The sequence below is a fragment of the Micropterus salmoides genome, unplaced genomic scaffold (assembly GCF_014851395.1).
Source record: "Micropterus salmoides isolate LMB-PRFRI ecotype aquatic unplaced genomic scaffold, ASM1485139v1 Ms_hic_scaffold_16, whole genome shotgun sequence".
NCBI lineage: Eukaryota > Metazoa > Chordata > Actinopteri > Centrarchiformes > Centrarchidae > Micropterus > Micropterus salmoides.
Window position 1 is genome coordinate 22,015,164 of NW_024040707.1, and position 12,871 is coordinate 22,028,034.

A 12,871-nucleotide genomic window follows, 5' to 3' on the forward strand; every position below is an offset into this window, starting at 1 on the left:
GGTGCCAATGCATTTATCGTCATAGAACCCCTTAGTTTGTTTTTACCGAGGAAGTGAGCACACTGTGCGGCTCTGAGGCTCCTACTTCATTATTCAGCAGATTGAAAATCCCAAACCGTGAAAACTGGACTCCCTCCAATGAGCCGATGTCTCTTTTGTTCTCTCCCCAAATAATTATGTTAAGAGCCGACTAAAAGCCTGCACCTTCTCTTTAGGACTGGAGTTGTATGGAGTAGTGTCAGTGTGAAGTGATTTCAAGAACATCATTTTCTGAAGGGGTGAGCCTATCTTTGTGATCCTGTGTGGAAGGTAAATTGAACTTGCTTGGATAGCAGTCTTAGCTAAAATGCAGTATTTAATTCATTGAAAAACTGCATATTCTATGCTTTCCCTGTATTGCTGTCATACTCTGGTGTCATTTGTGTGTCCATGCAGAAATTAGTTAGGTGGGGTCTTGTTATATTTGTAACATAATCGAAGGGGCACATCAGATAATGCAGGTTGTTATTTAACCAGACAAGCAGTGTGAGTGGGATGTGAAAAGCGTAACACAGTGATAGGTAGGAACTGCAGTGAACGAGATGGCTGAGGTTGATTTTGTCTCTTTACAATCAAGGATTACCAGATAGCTGAATAACATTTGTCACTTGATTATCCCTAGACTTATTTTATTACTTACATGTAATATACACATTTTTGCTGTTTATTCAGTGTTTTAAATAGACAGTCCACTAAAAACATCCTTTGAGTGTCCAACAATGCCCCCCCCCCCCCCCCCCCCCGTAGCCTTGAAAGGTAGCTGTAAACACTTTGTAGCATCTTCTTCACAAACAACCGCCGCTCTGGTCAGCTTGAATTCATGTCACTTACAAAAGGGATTCCTTGGGTGGCATGTTTTCACAGCAGGAAAAAACTCCAAGAAATTTCTCCTCGTGCAGTGTAATCGACCTATAACCATCTTCTGGTGTCCATTCATGTATCAGAGAGGGGAAGGCAATCACAAAACAGTGACTGGGACATACCCTAATCCTTCTACTAAGAGGAAGCAGAATGGCAAATGGTAGACTCACAACTTCAAAAAAACCTGACAAAATAATTAAACTAAATCAGACAAATGCTCAACCCAAGTATAAGTTTTAAAAAAAATACAGCTGCTCAATGAGTAAACAGTTCGCCATCTTCCCCTGTTCTCTATCCCTTGCTATCCTGACCACCATACATCAAATCATTAATCCTTTATCTATGGTATATCTACAGTTTATGCAGTATATGGGGGGAAACCGAGACAAATGAAACGAGGGATGAAGGTAACTCAACAATTTTCTCCTAGCCCATACAACCCTGCCAAACTATTTTATACTTTGTTAAGAGACATTCTTTTTGGTGAGATTGAAGCAAGAAAAATTATGTTGTTTGGTGGGTAAAACATGCACACACACGCTATGCCCGTGCGCCAGAGGAAAGGGGACACCGGAGCTCAACCCCCTTCATAACCCATCTGCTGTAAGGCTCATCCCTCCTGAGTAGTGAAGGTGGTGGAGGGGGACACATATATGCAAGACATACAGGATGACCCAGGTACATAATTTCAATGCAATACAAATGCCTTCCACTTGTGTTTAAACATTAATTTAGGCTATACATAGTCCACTCACTTAACATGGCTGTGGATGAATTAAAAGAAATATGACTTATTTTATGTGACATAAGCTGTACACTGAAAGATTTACTTAATAAATAGTGTTGTATTTTCCATACCGTGTTTACAAGCAACGCATCACATCCCCACGCATTAGCTCAAATAAAATGTGATAACAATATATGAAACTAGCTTGTTATTTGCTTGACTGAGGCATCAAAACTAAATGAATTTGAATGTAATTTAAAACTGTTCTGGAAGCATAGGGAAACAGATAGCCCACCTACCAGCAGCTCTAAAGCTTACTAATTAACATGTTATACCATGTTTGTTTAAAACATTCTTGTCTGGCCGCAGTAAAGTCCTCATCTCCAGTGAGACTCGTGTTTCCAATTTTTTGCTATGCTGAATTAGCCTGCTGCTGGCTTTAGCTTCTAATTTATCATACAACTCTCAGGGATGTCAATCTTCTCATCTAACTCTCAGAAAGAAAGCAAAGTTTCGAACTATTCCTTTGTTATTTTTGATAGAGGACTGGCTCCAGCCAGTAGGAACTCCCTGAGGAGTCCAGTGTTCCTGTTTAGTAGCTAATGAGTTGGCCGACTCATTGCAGGCAATCTAAGCCCTCCAGTCGCAAAGCGTCATAGAAGAGCCCAGCAAACAAAGGCTTGTAGCCCACTACAGTGGTAGATGCTCACATTAAACTACTTTACAGCATAAGGGCTTTAATAGAAGAAGAGCCTTCATGTGATGAGCTAAAAAACACTTATGCATACTTTAGAGAATGTGTCAGGAGAGTGTTATACAGGCAGGTGTTTTTGTTTTTAACATTGGGCTGTTGGAACAGTGGCTATGACTTTTTATAGTGAATGTGAGTCTTGATCTGTCCTTCTTCTTATGCAGGCTGGAGTAGGTTTTAGCATCTGAATTTACATGGAGGCACACACAGCTTTGCACAAAGACAACCACTTATGCACAATTTAGACATAGAGGAATGCAAGATATATATTCATGGCAAGAAAGAGGATGCTTTCACAGATATAATTTCTCCATGAAAGACTATTAAATTGACGCCTCTCCAATAGCTTCTTCTCCGTGTCTTCCTCCTCCTACAGCTCCAACACACATTAGCTTCAGCTCTGTATGGTTCCCAGGTGGCCCCCCCCTTGTTTTATCGGGTAATAATACTTGGAGGCTTGGACTGAGCCACAGAGTATGTAGTCATCAATACGGCCATGAGCAGAAAGAGACATGCTAGTGCTTCCCCATCTCACCTACTTTCTTTAGTGTAAGGTAACTGCAGTGAGCTCCAGGACCATCTTTGTTCATTATAGTGTTCATAAATGGTAAGTAACAGTGCTAACATGATTTGGGAATGTGAATAGACCCTTTTACTGAGAGTCACAGTGAGTGCTTTCTTGTCTCCGACACCAGGAGGGTCGATGTTGCCAAACGGTCACAGGTGCAGGATGTGAGGCAGCAGCAGCGTTTTTTGGCTCATCTCAAAGACAGCTTTGATTTCACATCCTAAGGCAGGTGCTGGGAGGTTTCCTGTTGCTCTTGGCCAATGAGGGATGTTTCTTGTCTTCCCTATGCCGGCTAGTTTGGCTTTTATATCCCTTTTGCTTGGGGATTGCACCTCTGCAGAATGGGTGAAAGGAACAGATATGAATGGGTGACAGGAGGAAAAAATAAGGGAGGAGGAAAACGAGAGGGTGAATATGCCCTTGTAAAACACTTCCATTCCACTTGCCTGAGCATGCTCCCTAGACGCAACTTGTGAATGTCAAGCAATTAACAAGGCTGTGATATAAGTTAATTAATGACACACAGCTGGCTCAGAGGGGAAAAAGAGAGGGAAGAAAAAGAAAGGTGAACACATGATAACAAGCATCAAGAAGAACACAGAGAACATGTGATGAACAGTCAGGGCTGCTGTGCTTTCAAATAGATGTCAAAGTGGAGAAGACAAAGGTGGACAGCCACAGTGAGAATACATTAAATGTAAAAAAAAAGCATACATTATCACTTAGGAAAGATAGCTGGAGGGAAACTCAGCTTTAAGCAGATGTCTGGAAAACAGCTTTGCATTGCAAGAGGTGGAGAAAATCAAGAGAAAGCAGGAGAGGAGGCAGATGCAGAGGAGAGAGAAAAAAGATGTTGTCTTTGAGAAAATTAGAGCTTCTCTGAATCACCACACTGAACCACATTCTTTATCATGATGCGTGGGTGAGGTACCAGAGGATTAGACAGAGTGTGTGGCAGAGAGATAGATGAAAAGAGAGACCCAGCCTGTAGCAAATCCTGCAGCAGAGAGGAGTCTGACAGGAGGGTTCATGTGTGATTCACCCCTTCATCAACACGCAGTCACGCCACATTAGACTGGCAGCAGCAGGTGCATTTAACGTTTTTACTTAAAATGCTTCATAACTTAGTTAAATAGTGCATCACTACAAAACATTTTATCTGTGACAATAGACACACATTCTGTAACATGTTTTCTTTCTCTCAGTTATGGTGTAAACTCTGTTCAAAACACAATCTATATGATATAACCCACCACCAATAAGTTATTAAACCTCATTTTTATTTTCTCCTTTACATGTAAATGTATTCTATTTCACAAACAACAATTGCACTTTTGCTGGCATACATGTACACACACCAACACACCTACAACCAAATCTTGCTGGTCTCTTCCCCCTCTCTGTCTCTCTCTGTGTCTCTTTCTGTCTCTGTCTCTCGTCCTTCTTTACAGCCATGAAGTCGGACCGTAAGCGCCTGAAGGCAGAGAAAGCAGACCTGGTGAACCAGATGCAGCAGCTTTATGCCACACTGGAGAGCCGGGAGGAGCAGCTCCGCGACTTCATACGCAACTATGAGCAGCACAGAAAAGTATGGCACCCATGTTCCGGCCAAATATAGTCACACAGAAACCTCCATAATAAGAGTCTCTTCTTTTGTAGGTTTGCTGGTTGGATGCACATATGCGTGTTAGGCAGACGTAGTTTATGTATCTAACAACACAACCAAATAAAATTAGTTTTTTTCTCTGAAATGGTTTTGTAAATGCGTGAGACCTTGTGTTGTTTCTCTGAATTAGTCTTTAAAATGTTAGTGTTAATGCTGTATAGGAATATTTTATGGAGGTGTGCAGTGTACTTATCTACTCAAGTGTAAAGAAAAATGAATTGTTCAACACTGTCTGCACATGTAATTTAAGGGACCGTGAGGATGTTTATGTTTCTATAAGTGAGAAGTTTCTCTTGGTATCAATTGGTTAGATGTTCAAGTCAAGTAAATTTTATTTGTATAGCCTAGGAAACATGTATTGCTTTTCATGCTCAGACAGCAAAAGCACAGGGATATCTGGGATGTTACATAAACAGCAGGTTTAAGACAGCTGTGTTGCTTTAGTCAGTCAAGCAAAGGCACTGTTTAAGCTTTAATGTCATCTCAGGACAACTATAGTAGTATACAGTAGGATTATAGTAGTCAATCGCAAATCAAGCATAGCGTTTGTTCAGCCAGACAACAAAGCCAAACTCCGCTCATTCCAGCAGCATCCTCAGCAGCACATCAGCTGACAGCTCAGCTGATTCCGCTCTTAGCATTCATTGGCAAATTCCAGACAAGGTGCCTATTTAAGCTACCGTAGCCTACCTGCCCATCCTCGCTGCTTCCTATGCAAAGCTCATAACCCACCGCCACCCCAGCTCTACCTTTCAGGCTGTATCTGATAGGGATGCACAATAATTACCAATCCGATTAATATTGGCCAATTGGGCATATCTCCTTATCGGAAGCATTGGGGAATTAATTTGGCCAAATAGAATAAAACATGCTAACATGCGCTGCCGCGTTCTGGGCGTCATGTCGCTGTGCACGGATAGAGCCACACAGACGCAGTTCAGGCAGCTTAGCTCCTGTCCTCCTATGTCTACATGATTCAGTGCAGGTAACAATGCAGATTGAAGCTACATGGCATCTAACCTTAACAGTTAGACTACAGACAGCTTTCATTTCAGAGCGGATCAATTAACCCCGTCTACATGTTGTGCTTGTTTAATGGATGTATCGACAAAGTTGCCTTTTACTCTTGAGGTTTTGTTGCACATACTGCAGTCGCTTGGAGTTACCTTCACTTCAACATGTCCAACGTGTTCGTTACTGCGGCTCTCTGCCTCAGGCTTTCCAGGTATGCACATGGATGGGCAGGGAGGTGCTCTTCCTACCTTATGGCTTTTCCACGTAGGCATGTGGAAGGGTGGGGAGCTGCTCTCCCTCATGGCTTTTCATGTAGCAATATCAGTCTTTGATGAAAGTTGTCCTGACTGAATTAGCTGTTTAGTAACAATTTAGACCCTTGTCTTTTTCTAGAAAAAATTATTGCCCTCACTGATTTAAAATTTGGTTCTGTGCCGTTATTTAGCAGGTTTGACTCATTTTACCTATATTCCAAAGGTATGCTTGATATGTGAACCAATTCATCAGGATCTCTGTGTCTACTAGGAGAGCGAGGATGCAGTGAAGGCGCTGGCCAAAGAGAAGGACCTGCTGGAGAGAGAAAAGTGGGACCTGCGGCGGCAAACCAAGGAGGCCACGGAGCACACGGGGATGCTGCGCTCCCAGCTCGACCTCAAGGAGAATCGCATCAAGGAGCTGGAGGCTGAACTGGCCATGGTGAGGCAGGCTAAAAGATAGCCAGGCAGGCAGAGAGACAGACTCCCTTTAATGCTTTTGAAATGAAAAAATCTTTCTTTGTCATTGAAAAGTGTGATTTTCTCCATGTTTAGCATGCATCTTTGTGTGTATCTAAGATATTGGGCTTTTTATGTGTAAAATACAAAAGTACAGTCACCAATGAAGTCCAGAATAATGGAAAGATAGAAGGACAGTAGAACTGATCTGAACCAAAGCACAGTTACCAAGGCTCAAACACTTTGCATCACGTGTTGAATATATTAACAATAGCAGAAAGTACAGACACAAATAAGAAAGCATAAATTAAGTTTCAGTAGTGTCACTATGCACTATTGTCTGTATATTGTATATAATCAAACACAGAAAGCTTTTGAATGTACAGTATAGCCATCCCTCATGTCTCCAACCCACCAGATGAGTAACTGTGTCAATCAGAGAATGGAGTACCGGGTGTTTGAGCGGGTTGCGGACAGGGACTACTCTCCTAGGGTCATGGCGGTAAGGATGGGCCCCCAGCTTAAATTTTTTTTACCTTTCTTGACCTTCCCGCTCCCTGGAACTCTCTCCTACTTGTGACCTAATTGTCGTTTTGGAAAGCCATTCTTCAGCTGCACGTTTTTGACTAACCCTCAGCCGACCCTGACTGCTCCCAGTGATCCTAACATCGGTGGTCCCACGGATTCCCTCTGTGATTGATCGGAATGTGTTTTAGGTCTAATTGAGCAAGGCAATGCTTGGGGGGAAATACATCAATATTCTGACAACTAATCATTAGATTACTCCAGTGGTTTGTGATTGTGTTCTTTTTTGCATGTCAAATCCTATGATTGATAATTGTTTGACCGCTGGTAGGTAGAGATGATTGCAATGAAGCTGATTGTGCCGGTGTTGATTTGCAGCCTGCCGTCGCTTGGCATGATGATAAGATTCGCACAATAACAAGATTTCAAGCATTTGTAAAACACCCACATGTCAAGGCTAATCACAAAACACACACAAAGGGGTGAAAAAAAAACAAAAAACACAAGCACAAACACATCTCCCCAGGTTCCAGTAGCTCTAAAAGCTTGTGAATTGTGCTTTGTGTCCAGCCTCTACAGAGCTAATATATTCATTAAACTTATAGAAAAAGCTTCATTATTTCCAGTTTCTCCATTGTTACACCCCACCAAAGCTTAACTTCCACCCCTAAAAGGAAGCAAAGCAGCAAACACCAGTTCTCCAGATATTCTGTCCCCCCCCACCCCCACTGCACTCTCAGGAGTGGCAACGAGAGATTTCGCACAACAGAGGACTAACATGAATACTGCTGCATTTTTCATGAGACAACAACCACGTGAAGCACAGAGAAGAACTGGCATGTCCGCATGCACTCAGAAACTAGTAGTAGGATTCTGGATACATAACTTAAGATGTGCGCACACATATGACTTATGAATAAATAAAAACACCAACCTACTCAAAAACAAAGTTGTTACTTGTTGTTTCTTGCTTTCTGTCTGATTGCGTCTGTCTGTCTACCTTCTCAAGGCCAAACAGTCACTAGCCACCCTGACCAAGGACGTGCCCAAGCGTCACTCTCTGGCCATGCCCACGGAAACGGTTGTCAATGGCAACAACCAGGAGTGGGTGATGCAGGCTGACCTTCCCCTAACTGCTGCCATCAGACAGAGTCAGCAGACCCTCTATGTCCACACAGGGCATCCCACTGACAGACAAGGTAGGCCAACATGAGCACACATACCGTTAACACCCTCATCTTGTACATGAACTGACTCACACAAGGTGCCATACCATAATTTACCCCTCTGCATGCTCATGTAAACCTGCTTCACACACATTCACTCCTGCCGTCTGCTCAGTATGACCGCATTGTTTGCCACTGATGACGCTCCGTTCTTGACATTTCATGCACAGTGAACACGTTTTTGGCTTTACAGCTTCCATTTGTCTTTGCCGCACACAAATATTGATTCTGTATATGACGACGGTGGCAGCTGAGGATCAGTTGGATGTTAAGTACTGTATCTGTCCAGTTAAATGTATTTTCACAAAAGTTTCCTATCCTATGGGTCCTATTTCTACTTTTCAGGCCCCTCACAACACTTGACACTCTAGGTTCACCATTTAACTCCCTTGTGCAGACACACATCACAGACGGAGGAGGACAAACGACATTCTCTGTGACTACTTATGTGAACCATGGCTCACCCTACAGGCGTACACTGGCAGCTGAAATGCATCGCAAACTGCAAGTCAAAGCATCAACCAGCTTTGACTTTCGTTTGAAATTCAAAACACAGTAACAGTAAAAACGCGGCTTTCCCTTGAAGAGCTCAGCCGCTTTGACTTTTGTTGCTCCCTGTGGCTGGAAAATAGAAATGTCTTTCCCTGTGTTGCAGTGCAGCGAGCCAATCGCGGCTCATCCTCACATAAAATGGGGAGTGAAAATTTAAATAAACGTTTTGCGATGCTTTTCCTGCTGCACATGTCTGCAGACAGAGATTCATCAGTATGTGGTAAATTAGGTGATTAAGTCAAATAACTGGAGGTAACATTATAGTTACATAATCTCTCCCCTCAGAATCTGCACTTCGTGATAGTTAAATGTCATCCAAGTGTCTGGGGCCAACAACACAAAAGCTGTCAGCCTGAGAGGTTCATCCAAAACTTCCTAAAACATACGACTAAACATTTCTAACCTTAAGAGCCAAACCTGGACTACTGGCACCTTCCAGCCTAAAAATAAAGTTCTACACAAAATTGGCCTTGCTTCTGCCAGCGTAGGATTGATTTCAATCCTCCTAGAGCTTGGATAAAGGGCAGCCTCGGGTTCAAACGGGTTGCTGGCTAATTGGGGACATCTGGAGGAAGAAGCACACAACGACAAAAAAACTGGGAAAACGTGTGAACAGTCACGAACCCCTAAATTGCTATGCAATTGGTTGCACTGTATGTATCAGTCTCACCGGTGCGCACACACTCGCTCAACCCCTGTTGAGCTGTTTTCACTGTTGCCTAGCAACTGCAGCTGCAACTAATTTGAGGCTTTTGGTCAGGGACTTTTTAAATATATTTTTATTTAAGTGTGGAATTGTTGAGAACAATCAGATTTTCCCTATTCACTAATTTTGGTGCCCAAACACACCCCAAAGAAAACAAGCCTTTTCTCTTTTCCCTTTCGTCCCGTTTAGTGGCTGCCGTGCGAGTGAGCCCGTGCCACTCGCGTCAGCCCTCCATCATCTCTGACGCCTCGGCGGTGGAGGGAGACCGGTCATCCACGCCCAGCGACATCAACTCACCACGCCATCGGACTCACTCCCTCTGCAATGTAAGAGCTGCCCACCACCGCACCCTCCCAAGTAATCACCTCCTTTGTAGTAACTGCCGACTGTCCTGCTTCCTGGCCGCTGCTTTTCCCTCCGCCATCGTTCTGGCTGAATCCATGTTTGCCCCACGCAGTCTGTTGTGTACTCACTCTGCAGCTGTGACTTGAATTTATGTGAAAACCAGTTGTTGAATAAGTGCATGCCTGGCATGTGAAGGGCCACTTCCCCTTTGTGTTGTGATCTTTATCTTTGCTGGTCTCTGTCGCCCACCCCGCACCCCTTCTTCACTGACTTCTCTGCTCTTGCATCTCTCTGTTCCTTTGCCCATCTTCTCATCTTCCTCTTCCCTCTCTCTTTCTCCTTCTCCCTTCAGTCCCTAGAAGATCTGGAGGAGGCGAAGCGTAAGAAGAAAAAAGAGAAGATGGGGCTGGGCTCCCTGTCGCGTGTCTTCGCGCGGGGCAAGCAGCGCAAATCCCTCGACCCCGGTTTGTTTGATGGTACTTCAACGCCTGATTATTACATAGAGGAAGATGCAGACTGGTAAAGCACACATGTCTGAGCGAACCACCTGGAGAGCCTTTGTGGCAATTATCAGAAGACGAGCGTTGTGTTGAGGCGTGTGTGTGAGAGGATGGGTGTGTGTACAGATATAATAACGTGTGTGCCAGTGCAAGTCTCATGTGCAAGCATACTTATGTGTGTGAGAGTGTGTGCATGCGTGTGTCGCCCGTGGTCAGAGACCATGTGAGAAGCTGGAGGCGCGTCTTGCTTCGCTGAAGTGTACACCTTAACGAGCATCTGTATGTATGTACAGTCCTGTAAATAGAGTGGACAGTGTGACACAGCGACCGTTTGGATAAGTTCTATTGAATCTGCCCTCCAAAACGGCTGTGTTATTGGATCTTTTAATTGTTCTCTACATTTTGACTTTTTGTTTTCACTCAACTGGAAACTTGAAGGACTGCTGTACTTGTAAATAACACAGTTGATGTGCACTTTGTGCGTGTAAATGTCTCCTTGTCCTGAATGCCTTTTGTTATTTTTGACATGTACTCCCCTCCTCACTACCTTTTAACTTAAACTCCTCCCTGTTTATTGTCTTGCTTGGTCCATCCCCCCGTCCTTCCACTCTGCCATGATGAGAACAGTTTCCTGTAGGCAACATGCAGACTCCTCAAATCCACCTCTAATTCGGTTGTACAGCACATCCCTCAGCCGCCAAGAAAACCGCGCACTCCTTGATGTTTGCTGAAATGAGACTTCAAAGACGCTGCTAAGCGAGGAATGAACTTTCAATGCAGAACAGTTTGTTCCACGGCAACATGAAGCCAAACAGGAAATGTAAGAAATGTGTTTTCTATCTGTTAAGATAGAAGGTACATGCCTAAGGTGTGACATGCATGCACATAGTCCCAGTCCCCAAATGCATGTTGAACAAAACCCTACTGGACAGAAATGTCTTTCTCTGGGTATGTTGTCGAGGGGGTGAAAAACTGTCTGTTTAAAAAAAAAAAAAGAATACAAAAAACAAAAGAGAGGTCAGTTACTGATTTCATGATGTTTCCTCATGACTTCCTCCATTTGAAATGTTACTCAGAAAACGTTCTTATGAATGTTCAAGAGCTTAACATCCCAAACTAAAAATAGAATGTTTTAATCTGCACCTACAAGGCTCTTCATGCGAAATTACATTTGAAATATTAAAGGTCAGCAAAGTCAGCAGACACAAAGAAAAATCCAGCACCACACTATAAATGTTTAAATAATTATTCCACTTATTCATGAGGCATTGTACCATTTTCTCTCTGTAAGATCCTACAGTGGCTTGTAGCTATCATTTTATTAATGCTTAAACAAGGCTAGTGGGAGCAGAATTATTCTGGGAAACGTTAGTCTAAAAAAAGAAAGCTATTATCACAAAATAAGTGATAGCATAAACATCAATTATACTAACATAGTAGATATTTAACTGATGGTAATTTAACAGAAAATCAGAACTTCAATTTAGAGGTCTGATCACGGAGCAGAAATTAAATGAACTGTTATAACAATAACAAGTGCCAACTCAGGAGGTTAAAAATCAGATTTAAGCAGGCTAATCAAACTGAAGTAAATGCATACCTTCTGCCATGACCCCATGAACTCGGCAAAAAAAAATCAGATGCAGAGTTCAGGCCATTGCTGAAAAAGGCAATTAACTTTGTGCCAAAGGTTAATAGCATTTATTCAAGCAAAAGAATAACTACAGACATTGGATTATTTTCATCCTTTCATTGGATTGAGCTGGAGTCTGCACTGCCACCCCCAGGAAATCTTTTCTCTCCCTGATATTAAACTAACACTGGGTATTTATCAATTTCTTCTGAAAACCACAGAGTCACAGATTACATTGTGAGCTGTATTTAACCGCACTGCTTGTCTAAAGATCGTCTGTGTAAGCGGTGAGGGGATTATCATTTAACCCTTAGCTCAACCTACATTTGGATGTGGAGGTGAATCACTAAGGTAATTCAGAGATAAAACTAATAAGTATGTATAAGAACAACAGCTCAACCAGTTTTATTTCATTAATGAATGAAATGTATGAACATCTAGGCTATTTTTAGTTTTTCATTTAACCAACCTTTATGATCCTCTGCTGCTGGGGGAAAAAACATATCAAATGAAAAACATTGTATGATTTTTATGTTTTGAGCCACGGCCTCTTTGAGTTTACTTTTTTGTTTTTTTCCACAAATATTTTTCTTTTTGTAAATGAGATAGCATTACAGAAATAAAATTAATATTATTATTAAAGAGTTTTATTTAAGGTCAAAGATGTAGGCCTCAGTGGAGGACTTCACATTTTGAGGTCCTGAGATGTTTAGAAGTGGATAGTAGCAAACTTTTAAAGGCATGGCAACAAAATTACGCTCAAAAGAACTAAATGAGAAAAATAAGATTATTTTAAAATAAAATAAATAACGTTGAATTTCCATGTGGCTGTCCTCTCTTTCCCTGTTAATGTTTGTGGGTGTGTGTTCATGTGTTGTGTTATGGCTCTAATCCTGATTCGTCCCTTTATGCTTGGGGGGGCTGCCATTTTTAACATATGCGTGAGCCTCCCTCAGCCCTGCAAGTCCATCTGTGAGAGGACTGCATCCCAAAAGCTTCCGAATGGCCTCCTTTCCTCTCTTTTACAATTTTAACTCCTTATTCA

The 12,871-nt window shown here is 42.4% G+C and overlaps 1 protein-coding gene across 8 annotated transcripts in view; it reads left to right on the forward strand.

The window, feature by feature from the left end:
* LOC119905641 (kazrin-like) overlaps positions 1–12,647 on the forward strand; it is a 193,883-nt gene extending 181,236 nt beyond the window's left edge. For 4 of the 8 annotated variants that reach the window (XM_038722861.1, XM_038722866.1, XM_038722863.1 and 1 more), the window contains 6 exons: positions 4,398–4,534; positions 6,152–6,322; positions 6,758–6,841; positions 7,874–8,063; positions 9,538–9,674; positions 10,046–12,647. In XM_038722861.1, the coding sequence (XP_038578789.1) occupies positions 4,398–4,534; positions 6,152–6,322; positions 6,758–6,841; positions 7,874–8,063; positions 9,538–9,674; positions 10,046–10,216 (890 nt within the window). In that variant the 3' untranslated portion in view covers positions 10,217–12,647. Of the gene's footprint in view, positions 1–4,397; positions 4,535–6,151; positions 6,323–6,757; positions 6,842–7,873; positions 8,064–9,537; positions 9,706–10,045 lie in introns of all 8 variants that reach the window. The other 4 variants (XM_038722865.1, XM_038722862.1, XM_038722868.1 and 1 more) reach the window with 4 other exon arrangements.
* Positions 12,648–12,871: the final 224 nt, after the last annotated feature.